General features: G+C 64.0%; 1 protein-coding gene across 8 annotated transcripts in view; it reads right to left on the reverse strand.

Annotated features, from left to right (window-relative positions):
* Positions 1-257: 257 nt before the first annotated feature.
* Positions 258-13134, reverse strand: part of SRRM3 (serine/arginine repetitive matrix 3) — a 52029-nt gene continuing 39152 nt past the window's right edge. For 2 of the 8 annotated variants that reach the window (XM_070064487.2, XM_070064486.2), the window contains exons 12-16: positions 4293-4660; positions 3165-3389; positions 2950-3087; positions 2564-2662; positions 258-1679 (exon numbers count right to left, since the gene is read on the reverse strand). In XM_070064487.2, coding sequence (XP_069920588.2) covers positions 1454-1679; positions 2564-2662; positions 2950-3087; positions 3165-3389; positions 4293-4660 — 1056 coding nt within the window. In that variant the 3' untranslated portion in view covers positions 258-1453. Of the gene's footprint in view, positions 1680-2563; positions 2663-2947; positions 3088-3164; positions 3390-4292; positions 4661-5498; positions 5519-13134 lie in introns of those variants that run through there. The other 6 variants (XM_070064488.2, XM_089321098.1, XM_089321100.1 and 3 more) reach the window with 5 other exon arrangements.

Below are 13134 nucleotides of genomic sequence, written 5' to 3' on the forward strand. Positions count from 1 at the left end.
GGGCTGGGCGCCATCAGCATTCTAAACCCTTCAGGGGCCCCAGCCCGGGAGGACGGTGGGTCTTTGATGGCCGACATCCTCCGTGCATGAGCGCTGAGTAGGAGGAAGGAGCGCAGGGCCCTGCTCCTGGGGGCCGGCTCTTCTTCCTGGCGTCCAGGGGCCTCCAGTCCCCCTCATTCTTCGGGAGGAAGGGCGCCAGGACCCCCTCAACCTCCCAGGTGCCCCCCATCACAGAGGCCGGGTCTCACCACCTGCCATCCGGGCACCAAGTGTTTTATTGGAGTCCAATTTTTATCCGCACCGCGGAGAAAGAGGGAGGGGAAATGGAGAGAGGGGAAACCCGGCCAGACCCCAGACCCCTCCCCCCACTGAGCCCAGGGCATCTGCCCTGTTGGGCCAAGGAAGACTTTGTGAGATCCCTGAGGGCCCCAGGAGGAGGGGGCTGGGAGCCACAGAGGAGGACCGGAGCTGCTACTTCCCCCCAGAGCCCCAGGCCAAGGCCAGGGCCAGGGCCAGGGCCCAGATCCTGCCCTCCCTCCTCTGATCTGGGGCTCCCTGGCTGACCAGGCCCCAAAGCGCACATTCTCCTGTGCCTGTGGCCCTGAGCTGTCCTGGGGCCGGGACGCGCTGACCTGGTTCCCGCCCCATCAGCTCCCCTGGCCTGTTCGCTCATCCCTTTGGGCACCTGCGTTGCATTTCCACCCCTTCCTCTTCCACCTCCTGACCCCTTTTGACCTCAGGGTCAGGTGCAGCTGTGGCCTGTACCCCCCTCCCCGGGCCTTTTGTCATGCAGAAAGCCTGGCTGGTGTGGCCTTGGCCCAGGCCAGGGGGTGAGGCTGACCTTCAGGCTGGGACTTTGGGGCTACCCAGTCCAGGTACTTCTGGGCCCAGGCCAGGACCAGGGCTCGGGGAAGCTGTAGGCCCAGCCGCCGGCCCTGAGCCGGGGTCCTCCTTTAGCCGGCCTGGAGGAGGGGCGCCAAAGCCAGGCAGCTCTGCCTGTGTCTAGCATAGCTCCTGCTTGGTGTCCAGCTCCTCATGGCCCGGTGGCAGAGAGGAGGGGAGGGGCCAGTGGAGTGGGAGGGGCCCCCAGGTCTGGCACCTTCAGAGGTGTGCCTGGGGATGCTGAGCTGTGAGTGACACGGCAGGCCGCAGCCTGGGAAGCTGGCGTCAAGCGGTAAGGGGCAGGCGAGGCCTGTGTTCACACGGCTCTTTGTTCCCTGGACGCGGTGTGTGGGCCGGAGGTGGGGTGGGCAGCTCAGGCTGGCTCCTCCTCCTTTTGTCTGCTGGGCGGGCACCCACCCTCAGGGTCTTCCTGGGTGCCCCCTGCCCGCGCTGGCCCCAGGATCTCTGTAGCAGTAGGGGTGGGAGGACACAGCCCCCTCGCCCTTCGAGTCCTGGGACATCACCTCCCCACCCCGGCGGGGGCGGGGGATCAGGCTGGGTCCCTCTAGGCTCAGAGGCCCCCACTCTCAGAGCTGCTCCGGCTGTGGTAGCTGGGGCTGGGGGTCCGGGAGGGGCTGCGCGTGCGGCTGCGGGTCCGGCTGCGGCTGCTGTAGCTTCCGTGGCTGTGGCCCGGGCTGTGGCTGCGGCTGTGGCTCCGGCTGGAGTAGTCGCTGCTCAGGCAGCTGGAGGAGGAGGAGGGGCTGGGCCGGTAGTAGGGGATGGGGCGCTTGCGGGCACTGCCGAGAGGAGAAGTGGGTTACGGGCCGGCCGGGGTCCCGGGTCCCATCGGAGCAGTGGCCGGGGCTTCCTGCCTCAGTTTCCCCTGGTCTCTGGGCCTGTGAGGGTCAGCTGTCACTGGCCCATGTCGGTCATTCTGTTTTCCCTCACCTGTCTGCAGGGACAGGAGTGCCGCGTCTGCCTGATTCAGTCTGAGCTCAGGAGTACTAGCGGATGTCAACTGAGCCCAGCCCTGGCCCTGGGCCTGGAAGTGCCCGTATCAGCCCAGCCTGGCTTCTCAGTTCCCATTCCTCATGCAAGCAAAGCTTGGGCTTTTCCGATCACTCCAAGGGAATAAGGGGAGACCCCGGCCACTGCTGCCCACGCCCCAAGCCCGGCCCAGCCCCGCGCTGGCCCCACGCCTCACTCAGCTACCTCCCGCTGGCCCGCAGTTAGTGGAAGGCAGGAGGCTACAACCCAGAGAAAAGAGAAGAGAGTGGTTAAGGAGCCAGCGAGGCCCGATCTGGGGTTAATTCTGAGGAAGAAACAGGCGTAGTTAGTGGGAGGAGGAGGCAGCCTGGGAGAGGGGCTGAGGCTGGAAAGTAGGAGTCTGGCCATTTGAGGACCCTGCAGCCTACGGGTGTGCCACCTGTTCCGTGGAGGTGCCCCAAGCCTGGGGGTCTGGCTCCCGCTCTGGGGTTGGTGGGGGGGCAGTGCCCTCCATCACCAAGGACTAATCAGAGACTGACAGATTTCCCAAGGCGTCCCCCGCACTCTGCCTGGCAGAGTGGGCGGGGGGGGCTCCCCAGAGACCACACTGCTGTGCCCCCTCCTCCAGTGTCCCTGGGGGTGGGGAGCTGGGAGGTTAGTGAGAAGAGCAGAGGCAGACAGACGGACGGCTGACCGGAGCCAGACCAGCTCACATGGGCATCTCCCCCGCAGCCTGTGGGGAGGGGTCCGCCTGGCCCCCGGGTTGGCCACAGGCCACTCAGCAGGCTGCACCCTGAGACGAAGGAGAGAAGTAGACATCACTGTCGGCAGACGGCCGTGGCGTGGCGAGCGAGGGCGGGAGAGGAGCCTCCGGAGCTGGGCTCGGCGCCTGCTGCTGCTGCTGCCCCGCACCGCGCGTCCTCCCTCCCGGGGCGGACCCCTCCCCTCCTCCACCTCGACGAGGGCGTCCGTCCCCCGGCCTGGCCCGCACTGGGCCCCCCGCCCTCCCCGCGCCGCGCCTGGGTCAGTCCGCCGTCCCCAGGACCAGCCCCGGCCCCGGCCCCCGCCGCCGCCCCGCACCTGGTGATGCGCCGCGGTTCCATGAAGCTAGGCGAGTCCCGGCGCCGCTTGCGGATGGGGGAGTAGCTGCGGGAGCGGCGCCGCGCGCGGGCGGCCTCGGTCTCGGCGTGCCTGGCCCGGCCCTCGCCGTCCTTGTCCCTGCGGGGCGCGGCCTTGCGGTGAGCGACGCGGCCGCCCGCCCCCTCGCGGGTCCCCGCGCTCGGCTGCGCACTCACCGGCCCACGGGCTTCTTGGGCGACGGCGAGCGGCTTGCGCTGCGGGTTCTCTTCTCCGCGGAGCGCGAGCGGGACTTGGACGGCGAGCGGCTAGAGCTCCACGAGCGGGGGTGCGGGCCCGGGCTGCGCGAAGAGCTCTTCCCCTCGGGGGCGCCGCGCCTGCCGTGTGCGCCGGGGGACGGCGAGGTGCTGCCGGGCCGGGTGCGCGGGAGCCGCTCCTTCGCCCTGCAGGAGGAGGCGCGGCCACGGGGAGGCGGCTCAGCGGCGGGCTCGCGGCTCAGGGGGCGGGGCGGGGCGGTGGGGCGGGGCGGGGCGGGGGGGCGCGGCCACGGGGAGACGCTCGCGGCTCAGTGGCAGGAGGTACTGAGGGGGCGGGCTCGCGGCTCAGGGGGCGGGGCGGTGGGGCGGGGCCTGGCGGTGGGGCGCGGCCACGGGGAGACGCTCGCAGCTCAGTGGCGGGAGGTACTGAGGGGGCGGGGAGGCTGCTCGGGGGCGGGGCGGTGGGGCGGGGCCTGGCGGTGGGGCGCGGCCACGGGGAGACGCTCGCAGCTCAGTGGCAGGAGGTACTGAGGAGGCGGGGAGGCTGCTCGGGGGCGGGGCGGTGGGGCGGGTCCTGGCGTGGGGCGCGGCCACGGGGAGACGCTCGCGGCTCGGTGGCAGGAGGTACTGAGGGGGCGGGGCGGTGGGGGCGGGGCCTGGCGGTGGGCGCGGCCACGGGGAGACGCTCGCGGCTCAGTGGCAGGAGGTACTGAGGGGGCGGGGCGGTGGGGCGGGGCCTGGTGGTGGGGGCGGGGCCAAGCCGTCGGAGGGTGGCGGGAAACTTGAGGCCAGGGTCCTCCGTGTGGTAACGGAGTGGTCAGCGAGGTGGGGGTAGCGCAGTGGGCAGAGGGCGTTCGGTGGGCGTATCAGAACCAGTCGGGGGAGCCCCGTCGGCGGGGTTTGGGGTCGGTGGAGGGACCTGAGTGGGGGCTCCATGAGCTGGAAGGGCGGCTGGTGGGGGTGGGCTCAGTGGGGCGCGCAGAGGGGGCTCCGCGGCGGGGGGAAGCCAGGTGGGACAGTGGGGCGACCGTGTCCCGTGAGGGGTTGCTTGGGGCCGGGGCGGGGGGCTTCCGGGGCCGCGCCACTCACCGTTTCCCGTGTCCGCCGTGGCCTCGCTCGGAGCCGGGCTCGGGGCCGGGGCCCGGGGCGCCGCCGCCGCCGCCGGAGTCGCTGCTGGAGCGGACCCTGCTGGGCGAGCGCGACGAGCCCCGGGGCGGCGCGGGCCGGGCGCGCCGGCGGCCCCTGCGGCGGGGCGCGGACGCCGAGGAGCGCGAGCGCCGCCGCCGCCGCCGCCGCCGCCGCCTCCTGCGGGCGGGCCCGGCCCCCGCGCGGCCCCCGCGGCCCTGCGACGACGGCGCGGAGCGCGGGCTCGGGCTGTCCTTCCCCCGCGCGGGGGCGGGCGGCGTGGGCGCGGCCGCCGCCTGGTCGCGGGCCCTGGGCGAGGGCGAGCTGGGCTTCTGACGGGGGGAGAGAGGCGGGGACGGGGCGGGCGGGGAGGCAGGCGGAGGTGCAGAGACAGACGGGGTGGGGGGGACAGACGGGGGGGGGGGAGAGAGAGAGAGAGAGCGGGAGGCGGAGGGCGGGCGGGCGGGAAGGGGGAGAGAGGGAGAGAGGGCTTTCACCGGGCCCGGGTCGGGGGCGGCCGGTCCCGGAGCATCGCACACACGGTCCCCGCGCCTGCCCTGCCTCTACCTCTCCTGAGTGCCCACCTCTGGCCTCCACAGGGCAGCTCATGCAAGGTTCTCGGCATGCAAAACACAAGAGGGAGGTGGGGTGGGGGGGGGTTCCAGGACGGGCGCAGGGGCTGGCATTGCCCCCTCCCGGACGGGGACGGACGATCCCCCGGCAAAGAGAAGAGAGAGGGCGGCACCGGGAGGCCGGGCCAGGGCCAGCCCACCGGGCCGGGCCCCCCAGCGCTTGGGGGTGGGCGAGGGGGATGGAAGGGATCACACGGCACACAGATGGGGCGGGGGGGGGCGGGGCGGGACAACTGAACTCAAAACTGAACCGAAGAAAGGGAGGAAAAACAAATTAAAAAAAGAAAGAAAAAAACAACCAAAAAAAATCCACAAATGTCATTAGATTCCAAAATCAAAAACAATGTCTGAACTCCTGGGGAACCTGACGTTTTTCTGTTAATATTTTTCTTTGTTTTCCGGCCCTGCGGAGAGCTGTGGAGCTGTCAGTAGCACCCGACTGTCTTTCTGTTTCTCTCTTTGCTTTTTTCTTTTTCTTTTCTTTTTTTTTTTTTTAAGTTCTGATTTTTTAAGTCCCTCTTGGTTAACGTCCACTTACCAATAAAGTGGCACTTCCTCCTTTAGTAGGTAAGGTGTGTAAGAAAAGGGAAAAGTGTGGTAGCATAAGTTCATCATTAGATTCACAAAAACGCAAGAGAGATAGAGAGAGAGAGAGAGAAACGCAACCAACCCCATTCTAGGCCTAAGAGGAGGCCGTGCCACCTCTGCACGGAGGACTGGCGGTGCCCGGCTCCCGGGCCTGGGCGGGCACCTCGTGGGTGACCGTGGGAGAGAGATGTCCAGTGTTCTTCCAAAAGTGGACACAAGGATCGGGACGCAGAAAACCAGAAGGGGCACGCGGTGTGGTCAGAAGGGTCCTGGCTGGGGACCGGGAATCCGAGAGCCTGCCGCTACCTCACAGAGCGCCCTGGGCCGCGCCACTTCCCCAGCCTGGGCCTCTGTCTCCCCATCCACACAATGACAGAGTCGGCCTCTGTTGCCTGATGACCCCTCTGCGTGCCCCTCGGCCCCCTTCCCGGCCCCTTCCCTGCACAGACCTGTCCCCTCCTGTTTGGATTTGCACCTGTCTGTCCATAGGCTCAGCTGCCCCACACCCACACCCTGTCACCAGCTTGACTTAGAGCACCCCAGGGCAGATGTGGTGCCTGATTCAGCTTTGTGACCTCAGTGTTTAATCACAATTAAGGCCTCCACAGGCTTTGCTGAGGAAGGAAATGGTGCTCTCACCACGGCCCAGGCAGACCCGGAGTCCCAGAAACAGGATGGGGGCTGGACCGAGCTCTTTGGGCAGGCTGTGTGGATAAGAAGACAAGAGTTGCTGCCACCCTTCAGGGTGCCAGGGACTGGAAGGAGCCTGTTTTCCATGGCATGGCCCTGGGTGTTCTTCACAAACCTAGATCCAACCTGGGCAGGGAGGGAGAGCCAGGAAGTCATGCCCATTGGTGGAGAGCTCGTGATGGAAGGCTGTGCTAGCCAATGAACTCTAGCCAAAGGGGGGGCTAGAGTGGCTGCGTACAGCCAGTGGGGGCTATGTCTCTGTTTGGGGCAGAGGCAGGCACAGGTGGACAGAGTGGGTATTATCTGGCAGTGAGGTGCCTCGCTGAGCACCCGTGACGCTCCTGGCCAGCAGGTCATCCCTCCGTCTAGGCTAGGAGAACTGGAGGCAGGGTAGCTCAGCCACGGCCCCTCTGGGGTGGCAGTTTCATCCCCAGGAGACCCTCCACCGCAGCCCTAGGTTCTCTCATTCAGCATCCTTTTCCCTGAATAGGAGGCAAAAGAGAAAGAAGGCTCCAGGCACCTCAAGTTTTGGGAGCTGGGGGGGTGCTTGGGAGCCAACACACAGTACCCCAAAACTTGGTGATGCTGAACCCCTCTTTTAAGAAGAGGGCACCAAGCAAGTGGGCAGAGTGCTAAGCTTAGCAGTCAGGGCCTGGACGTGGAGCCTGGTTTCAACCCACATTCTGAGCTGAGCCAGCGACTTCGGACTCAAGCCAAGGGGCCGGCAATAAGGGAGGAAGACCAAGGCCCTTGACTTCCCACTGCCTTGGCCTAGGGGTGGGGCGGAGTAGTAGGAAGATGGGTGTCTTGGTTGGATGGCTGCCTGTGGCCAGCGGGGGTGCCGCAACCACCAAGATCCAAGCCCCGGGCCAGATCCCCTGTGCCGGCCTGGCCGCTTGTCTCCTGGCACGTCCCAAAGTCCAAGCTCTCTCTACCACACTTCCTTCTCAGCTCCTGCAAGCCACCTGGCCTGCCATGGCCCAAGACCGTAGTAACCAGCAAGGCGAAACACCCTGGACTCTGTCCTGTGTGACCTCGGGGAAGGGTCCTAACTCGGGGTGGGGGGGCTTAGTTGCCCCATTGCTAAAATGGGGATCAGTGGAGCCTTTGCTGGGTGGGCCTCTAGAGGGGTGGAGAGGTTGTTTTCAGAACCCAGCTGACTTACGGTCCCCTTGAAGATAAACAGGGCAGTGCAGGGAGGCCTGAGGCCCCCGGGGAGGCCCCTGGAAGATGGGCAGGAGGACAGACAGGGCCCTCCCTGGGGCAACAGTCCTTGGACCGACCTCGCATGCTTTTCTGGGAAATCCCCGAGAAGGGTCCCCCGGGGGTGAGCCTCCGCGGGGCTGGGGCTCTCACTCTTCCCGGGAACTGGACAGGGCCGTGGTGCTGGTAACCCCCAAGAAGCCTGTTCTTTTGCTTCCATCTGCCCTCTCCCTCTCCAGACTGCCCACTCGGGGCCTGGCTAATGCCTGCCGCCCCTCGGCCCTGGGTTCGAGGTCGCCCCTCCAGGGGCCTCCTCTGACGTCCAGGGTGATCCCCTCCTTCCATCTGCACTCCCGCCAGGGCCAGGGCCGCCGGGCCAGCAGGTGCTCCTCCTCTACACTTGAGCTCCCCTGCTGTCATGGGGCTGAGTGGCCTCTGTCCCTCCGGCAGCCCGGGAGGCGGGGCACGAGCCCAGCCTGCCTCTCCTGGCGTGGAAGCCACACGGCTGGGCCTGGCACCAAGGAGCCACTGTTGGCCCTGTGTGTGCAGGAATGAAGGAATGTGTGAGTGAGTGAGTGGATGAAGGGCCTCGCCTACCTCGGAGCCCTGCTCCCATTGGCTACCTGGTGCCTTGTCTTTTGTTCCTTAAAAAATATGTGCGACAAGGGGAGGGAGCAGTGGGGAGGGTGTGCTCACACCTGATCCAGGTGCTCTCAAGGGCAAGAACAAGGAAGCACCCGGAGGGCTCAGATACTCCCTGTCTTGCACTCAGCATCTGAGGCCCCGCTTGGGAGTCCTTGGTTACACGAGGTGGCCCTAGCGGGGGTGGGATTGGAGCCCCCACTGCCCTACCAGGCTGGTACAGTCTCCGCTGGCCCTCCCAGCACCGCCCAGCATTGAGGAGGAAGTCCTGGGTTCCTGGTCCCGACCTGGGACAAGCGTGGGCTGGGGCAGGGGTGACCTGCCAACCCTCTCCTTTTGCACAGGGGCACAGAGGCCCACGGAGGCCTCACGGAGTTGGGATGCCCACCTGCCGTGGCTGCCCCCAGGAAGCAGTTGAGAGGGCGGGGATGGGGAGGTGGGCCCTCAGGAGCCCGCCTCTGCAGCCAGGACCCTTAGTGGAGCTGGATAAGCGCTGAGCTGGGGGTCACCAGTCCCAGGATCTGGGGCTGGTTTGGTCCCTACTGACTGTTCCTTCAGGATCATTCTGCCCTGAGAGATGGAAGGATGCTCAAAGTTTTAGGGGAGCCCCTGTCTGGGAGAGGGGCACGTCACCCCAAAGACTGCAGTAGACCCTCTTACTGCAGTGCCCCCTGCTGGCCAACTCAGGCACCTGGATCGACCCACCCAGAAGGTGCGGCTGGGAGGCTCAGCTCTGGTGCCGGCTGCACCCCCAGCTGGGGGAGCCCAGGCCTCTGTCTGGCCCGGTGGGCCTCGGGGGATGGGCTGGCCCCTTTGCTTGAGCTTGACCTTAGCCAGAACGTCCCCCAGGATCTGGAGGCCAGGAGGCCCAGCGCGGCCTCCGCCAGCACTGCTTCCTGCGCAAGTGGGCCCCGAGGGCCAGGCCGTGACCCCGGTCCCCAGGGGCTGGCCGGGATGAGGGCGAGGGACTTGGCAGCCTCTCCAGACAACACAAGTCGAAGGCTCCACCGCAGCGTATCCACCCAGGAAGGGGACACAAACTTGGGATGCTGAACCACACAGAAATGCATCCAGACAACAAAATGAGAAAGAGGGGGAGAGCAGGGGGTCCGAGGGCGGGGAGCAGGTGCAAGGGCGGGAAGATGGACCAGAGCGGCCGTCAGGTGGCGGGGGCGGGGAAGTCGAGGAAACCAAAGGAGACAAACCAGGAGACACGGCTTTGGAGCTCATTTGGAGAGAGTGCGAGTTAACAAATGAGTAGTCGCTAAAAGAGAGAAAGAAAAAGGAGGATAAAAACCAACCAGGGCGAGGCTGAGAGAAAGAAAACCACATTCAAACCAAGCGGAGTGGCGGGCTCGTCTGGAGAGGGGGCAGCACGCACACAGCTGAGCTGGGTACCTACCTTCTCGCGGTCAGGGGCAGGAGTGCAAAAACAGAAAAGAAAGAAGGTCTCCGCATGGGGAAGGCAGGAGGGCCAAAGACAGCGGCTCTCATCTGTGCCCCCGCCCTGGGCCAGCAGATGGGCAGCCAGTGTGCAGAGGGGCTCTTGGTCTCTTCCCAGGGATGGGAGGGGGCTCTTGCCCTGCTATTTCTGTTTGCCTTTTTAAAAAGGGATTGCTTTTTTTTTTTTTTTTTCCTAAGCACAGGCCTTAATAGCCAAGCTTTCCTGAACTCCCTGAGTTAACAAAAGACCTCCATAGGGCATGCGGGAAGCAGCGGATGGAAGCAGTGCCACAGATGGCTAAAGAGGGGGGCTGGCAGCACAGGAGAGAGGCCCAGGTCAGGGGAGAGAGATGGACAAGAGAGAGAGAGAGACAGACAGACAGAGCAAGAGGAACAGGGAGAGAGGGAGAAGGGGAAACAGGAAGTTGCAATGCCAGGGCAGACACGGAGAGGCGGGACGGTGGAGAGGTGGACCCGGACGTCGAGGACAGAGAGAAGGCGTTTAAACAAGGCTGGTGGGAGTGGACAGATGGGACGGACAGGGGATTGTGTGTTTAAAAGGGAAGGCAACCAACCGCAGATTCAAGTTGGAGAATTGCTCCCTCCCCCACCTGGCGTCTGCGTACTTCCAGCAAAAGTCACCCTCCTGCCCTCTGGCCTGGCCCTGGGAGAGATGGCCACTCCACTGCAGCTGTGCTCACGGCCATTTCCTGGGGGTGCACGCTGGGGACACCCGGGTGAGCCAAGTCAGGGAGTGCCGCCCCTCTCCTTGGGGTCACCCTAGGCCGCCCGTTACGTGGTGAAATTAGGGCCAAAGGGGTAGGTTTTGGCCTAGGAGTTCAGACGCTGCATGGGACACCCGTGTCCTGCATCGATCGCTGTGTGTGGGTCTGGGTCTCAGGTCTGCTCTGGGTTCCACACAGGGAGCCAGCTCCCTGGGGACTCGGATTGAGTTCCCAGGTCTTGGCTTTGCGTTGGTCCAGCCCTGGTTGTTGTATCTGGAGGGTGAGCCGGCAGATAGGAGCCCTGTCTGTCTGCTTCTCAGATAAAATCAATAAGTAAATGAGTAGAAGAAAGGTGGGCAGAGGCAGAAGCCAGAGTGCGTCCAGTGGCTTGCTCATCAGTCACTCTGCCACCCTCACCATATGGTGCCTGCTACCTCCGAGGTCTTTGAAGTGCGAGAGACAGGTGTAGCCACGGCAGGTGGCCCTGGTGCTCTGCACTCTGGGAGGGCCACGCTGGCACTGGCCAGTGCCCTTGGGGGTTGGAGGGAGGCTGGACGGAGGCACATGTCCCGTGAGGTCTCCCACTGGGCATCTACTCTTTCGCCCCACACTGTGTGCCCCTGGGCGCCTCCATCCCTCTCTGGGCCTTGTTTATTTCTGCCTGTGTGTCTGAACTACAGGGGCCGAGTTGCTGAAGCAGTAATCATACCGAGTGGGCTTCTGTGACTGGGGGGCCACCTGTACCCCAGTCTCTCGGTGTAGGTGGTTGAGAGAGCTGGACAACAGCCACAGACTTCTGGTGGGGTCCTGGGGTGGGGGGACATGGGAGCTGAGACTGCCCAGGGCTCCTGCTGTGTGGTTTCCATCTGCACTTCTCCCCACAGTGGAGCTGCTTTGGGAATCTACCTGGGGAGCTGTGTGGCCTGGAGCCAGTCTCTTGCCCTCTCTGGGCTGCACTTTCCCCTTGGGCAAGCAACCTTGGGTGCTGTCACCCTGTGTGGCCGCAGGCTGGGGCCAGGATGCAGTGTCTCTCTTGCCTGTGGTCCGGCCCTGGCCCTGGAGCCTCTCCTTGCTCTAAACTCTCCCAGGAGTCTTCATGCCTCCCCTGGGGTTTCCGAAGGACCTGAGGCCTAGCCCTGCAGGTGTGCAGCAGCCTGTCCAGGGGTCTCAGCTCTCGGTCCCTGTCGGGCCTGGCCCGTTGCACTGAGCTGAAGCGAGGGCCCCTCTCCCCGGGCCTCCCAGCTTTTCTTAGAAGGTTCCTTGCACGGGGCAGCACAGCCACAGCTCTCCTGTGTATGTCAGAGGACAGACCATCCCAGGGACGGTGGCTCTGGTTTTTTTTTTTTTTTTTTTGAAAGTTACCTTCCCTTTTAAATTCTGATTACAAAGGAAAACCAATAAGTATATAGAGCTATGCATGGGGTTCATGTCCACGGCTAGTTCCAAAATTCTTCTCTGCGGTAAGAGGCACAGGTTCCCACAGTAACACACACAAAAGCAAAATTCTAGAACAACATAGAAGATAGGAAAACAAAAACAAACCAATCCAGAGAGATAGTTTGCATTTCTGTACATTACAAAAGAAAAAAAAAAAAGAAATACGAACAGAAACAAAATAACTGGAAAACACACATGAATTCTCCCACCCTCTCCCCTTGCCAGCTAAACAAGAAATGGAATCACAATATTACCACGTTTCAAGAAGGAGGCTAAAAAACAAACAAAAACATAGACGGGGTTAAAAAATGTTGACCTTTGCTTTTTCCGTTTGTTTCTCTCTCTCTTTTTTTCTTTTTTTTAAAAAAAGAAAGGTAGCATCCGAGCATACCACCCCCAGTACTCTTCCCCAGAGACAATTTTGTCTTTGTTGTTCAAGGTCCAGTCTGAGACACCGGGGCCCTGGCCTCACCTCTCTGCACCCGAGAAAAGAGGCTTTTTGGGCAAAGAAGGGATCTGAGCATTGTGCGGTCCCAGGGTGGTCTGGGGACACTGCTTTGTGGAAGGGGTCGCCAGGGCCCCCTGGGGCCCCGTGCAGGGGGAGTGTCCCTGGGGGAGGGACGCGGGGTGTGGGTGTTGCCGGAGGCCTGGCATGCTTCCTGCTCTCTCTGGGGCTGTCTGCTGTGGGGTCAGCATTAGCCCAGGAGAGAAGGGGTGGGCTGCAGTGTGGGGGGGGGGGTTGCTCCAGCCTCCAGGGCCAGGGAGGGGACCAGAAGTGGGAAGCTTATGACTCCCTGCACCTGTTGGGAGGCCCAGGAGGCTGTGACGCTTTCGAGGGGGTTGGGGCCTTGTGCTCACCGGGAGGTTTGCCTGTCACCTGCAGGGCCTATGGCACCGGTCCCTGCGGTGGCTACCCTCAGCTGCCTCTGCGTGCCCTCTGGCTCCCAAGACAGAATCCATGCCCTCCTGCCCATGTGGTCCAACTGTGTCCTCCCCCAGCCCCACGGCCTGGCCCCCCGTCCAGGGGGAGCGACTTAGAGATAGGTGATGTCCTTCAATAGCCATTGACCTTGACTCCCACAGCGTTTGGCCAGCTGCCCTTGACTGTCCTCTCTGAGGCCACTGGGAGTAAGGGGGGTGTTTGAGAAAAGAAAGGGAGTGAAAGAACACAGCCAAAAATCAAAATGAAACTGACCGACACGTACATGTTTGCTGCCGAGACCTGAGGTCGGGGAGCAGCGGCTCTCCCACTCCTGGCTGAGGCTTCTGGGGTGCTGTGCGGGCCTGGGGAGGAAGCCACGGGCCTCCCTGCCCCATGCCTCCCACTCCCCCCTCCAGTGCCCCTGCCAGCACTGTACAGCCCCCTCTCTCTGAGGGCCCCCAACCCTGCGCTCTGGACAGACAGCTCTTCCCCCCGGAGAACCCCAACCCTGGCCCGGCCCACGC

Source organism: Oryctolagus cuniculus, chromosome 19 (genome assembly GCF_051225735.1).
Source record: "Oryctolagus cuniculus isolate XC-2025 breed Fujian yellow rabbit chromosome 19, ASM5122573v1, whole genome shotgun sequence".
NCBI classification, from domain to species: Eukaryota; Metazoa; Chordata; class Mammalia; order Lagomorpha; family Leporidae; genus Oryctolagus; species Oryctolagus cuniculus.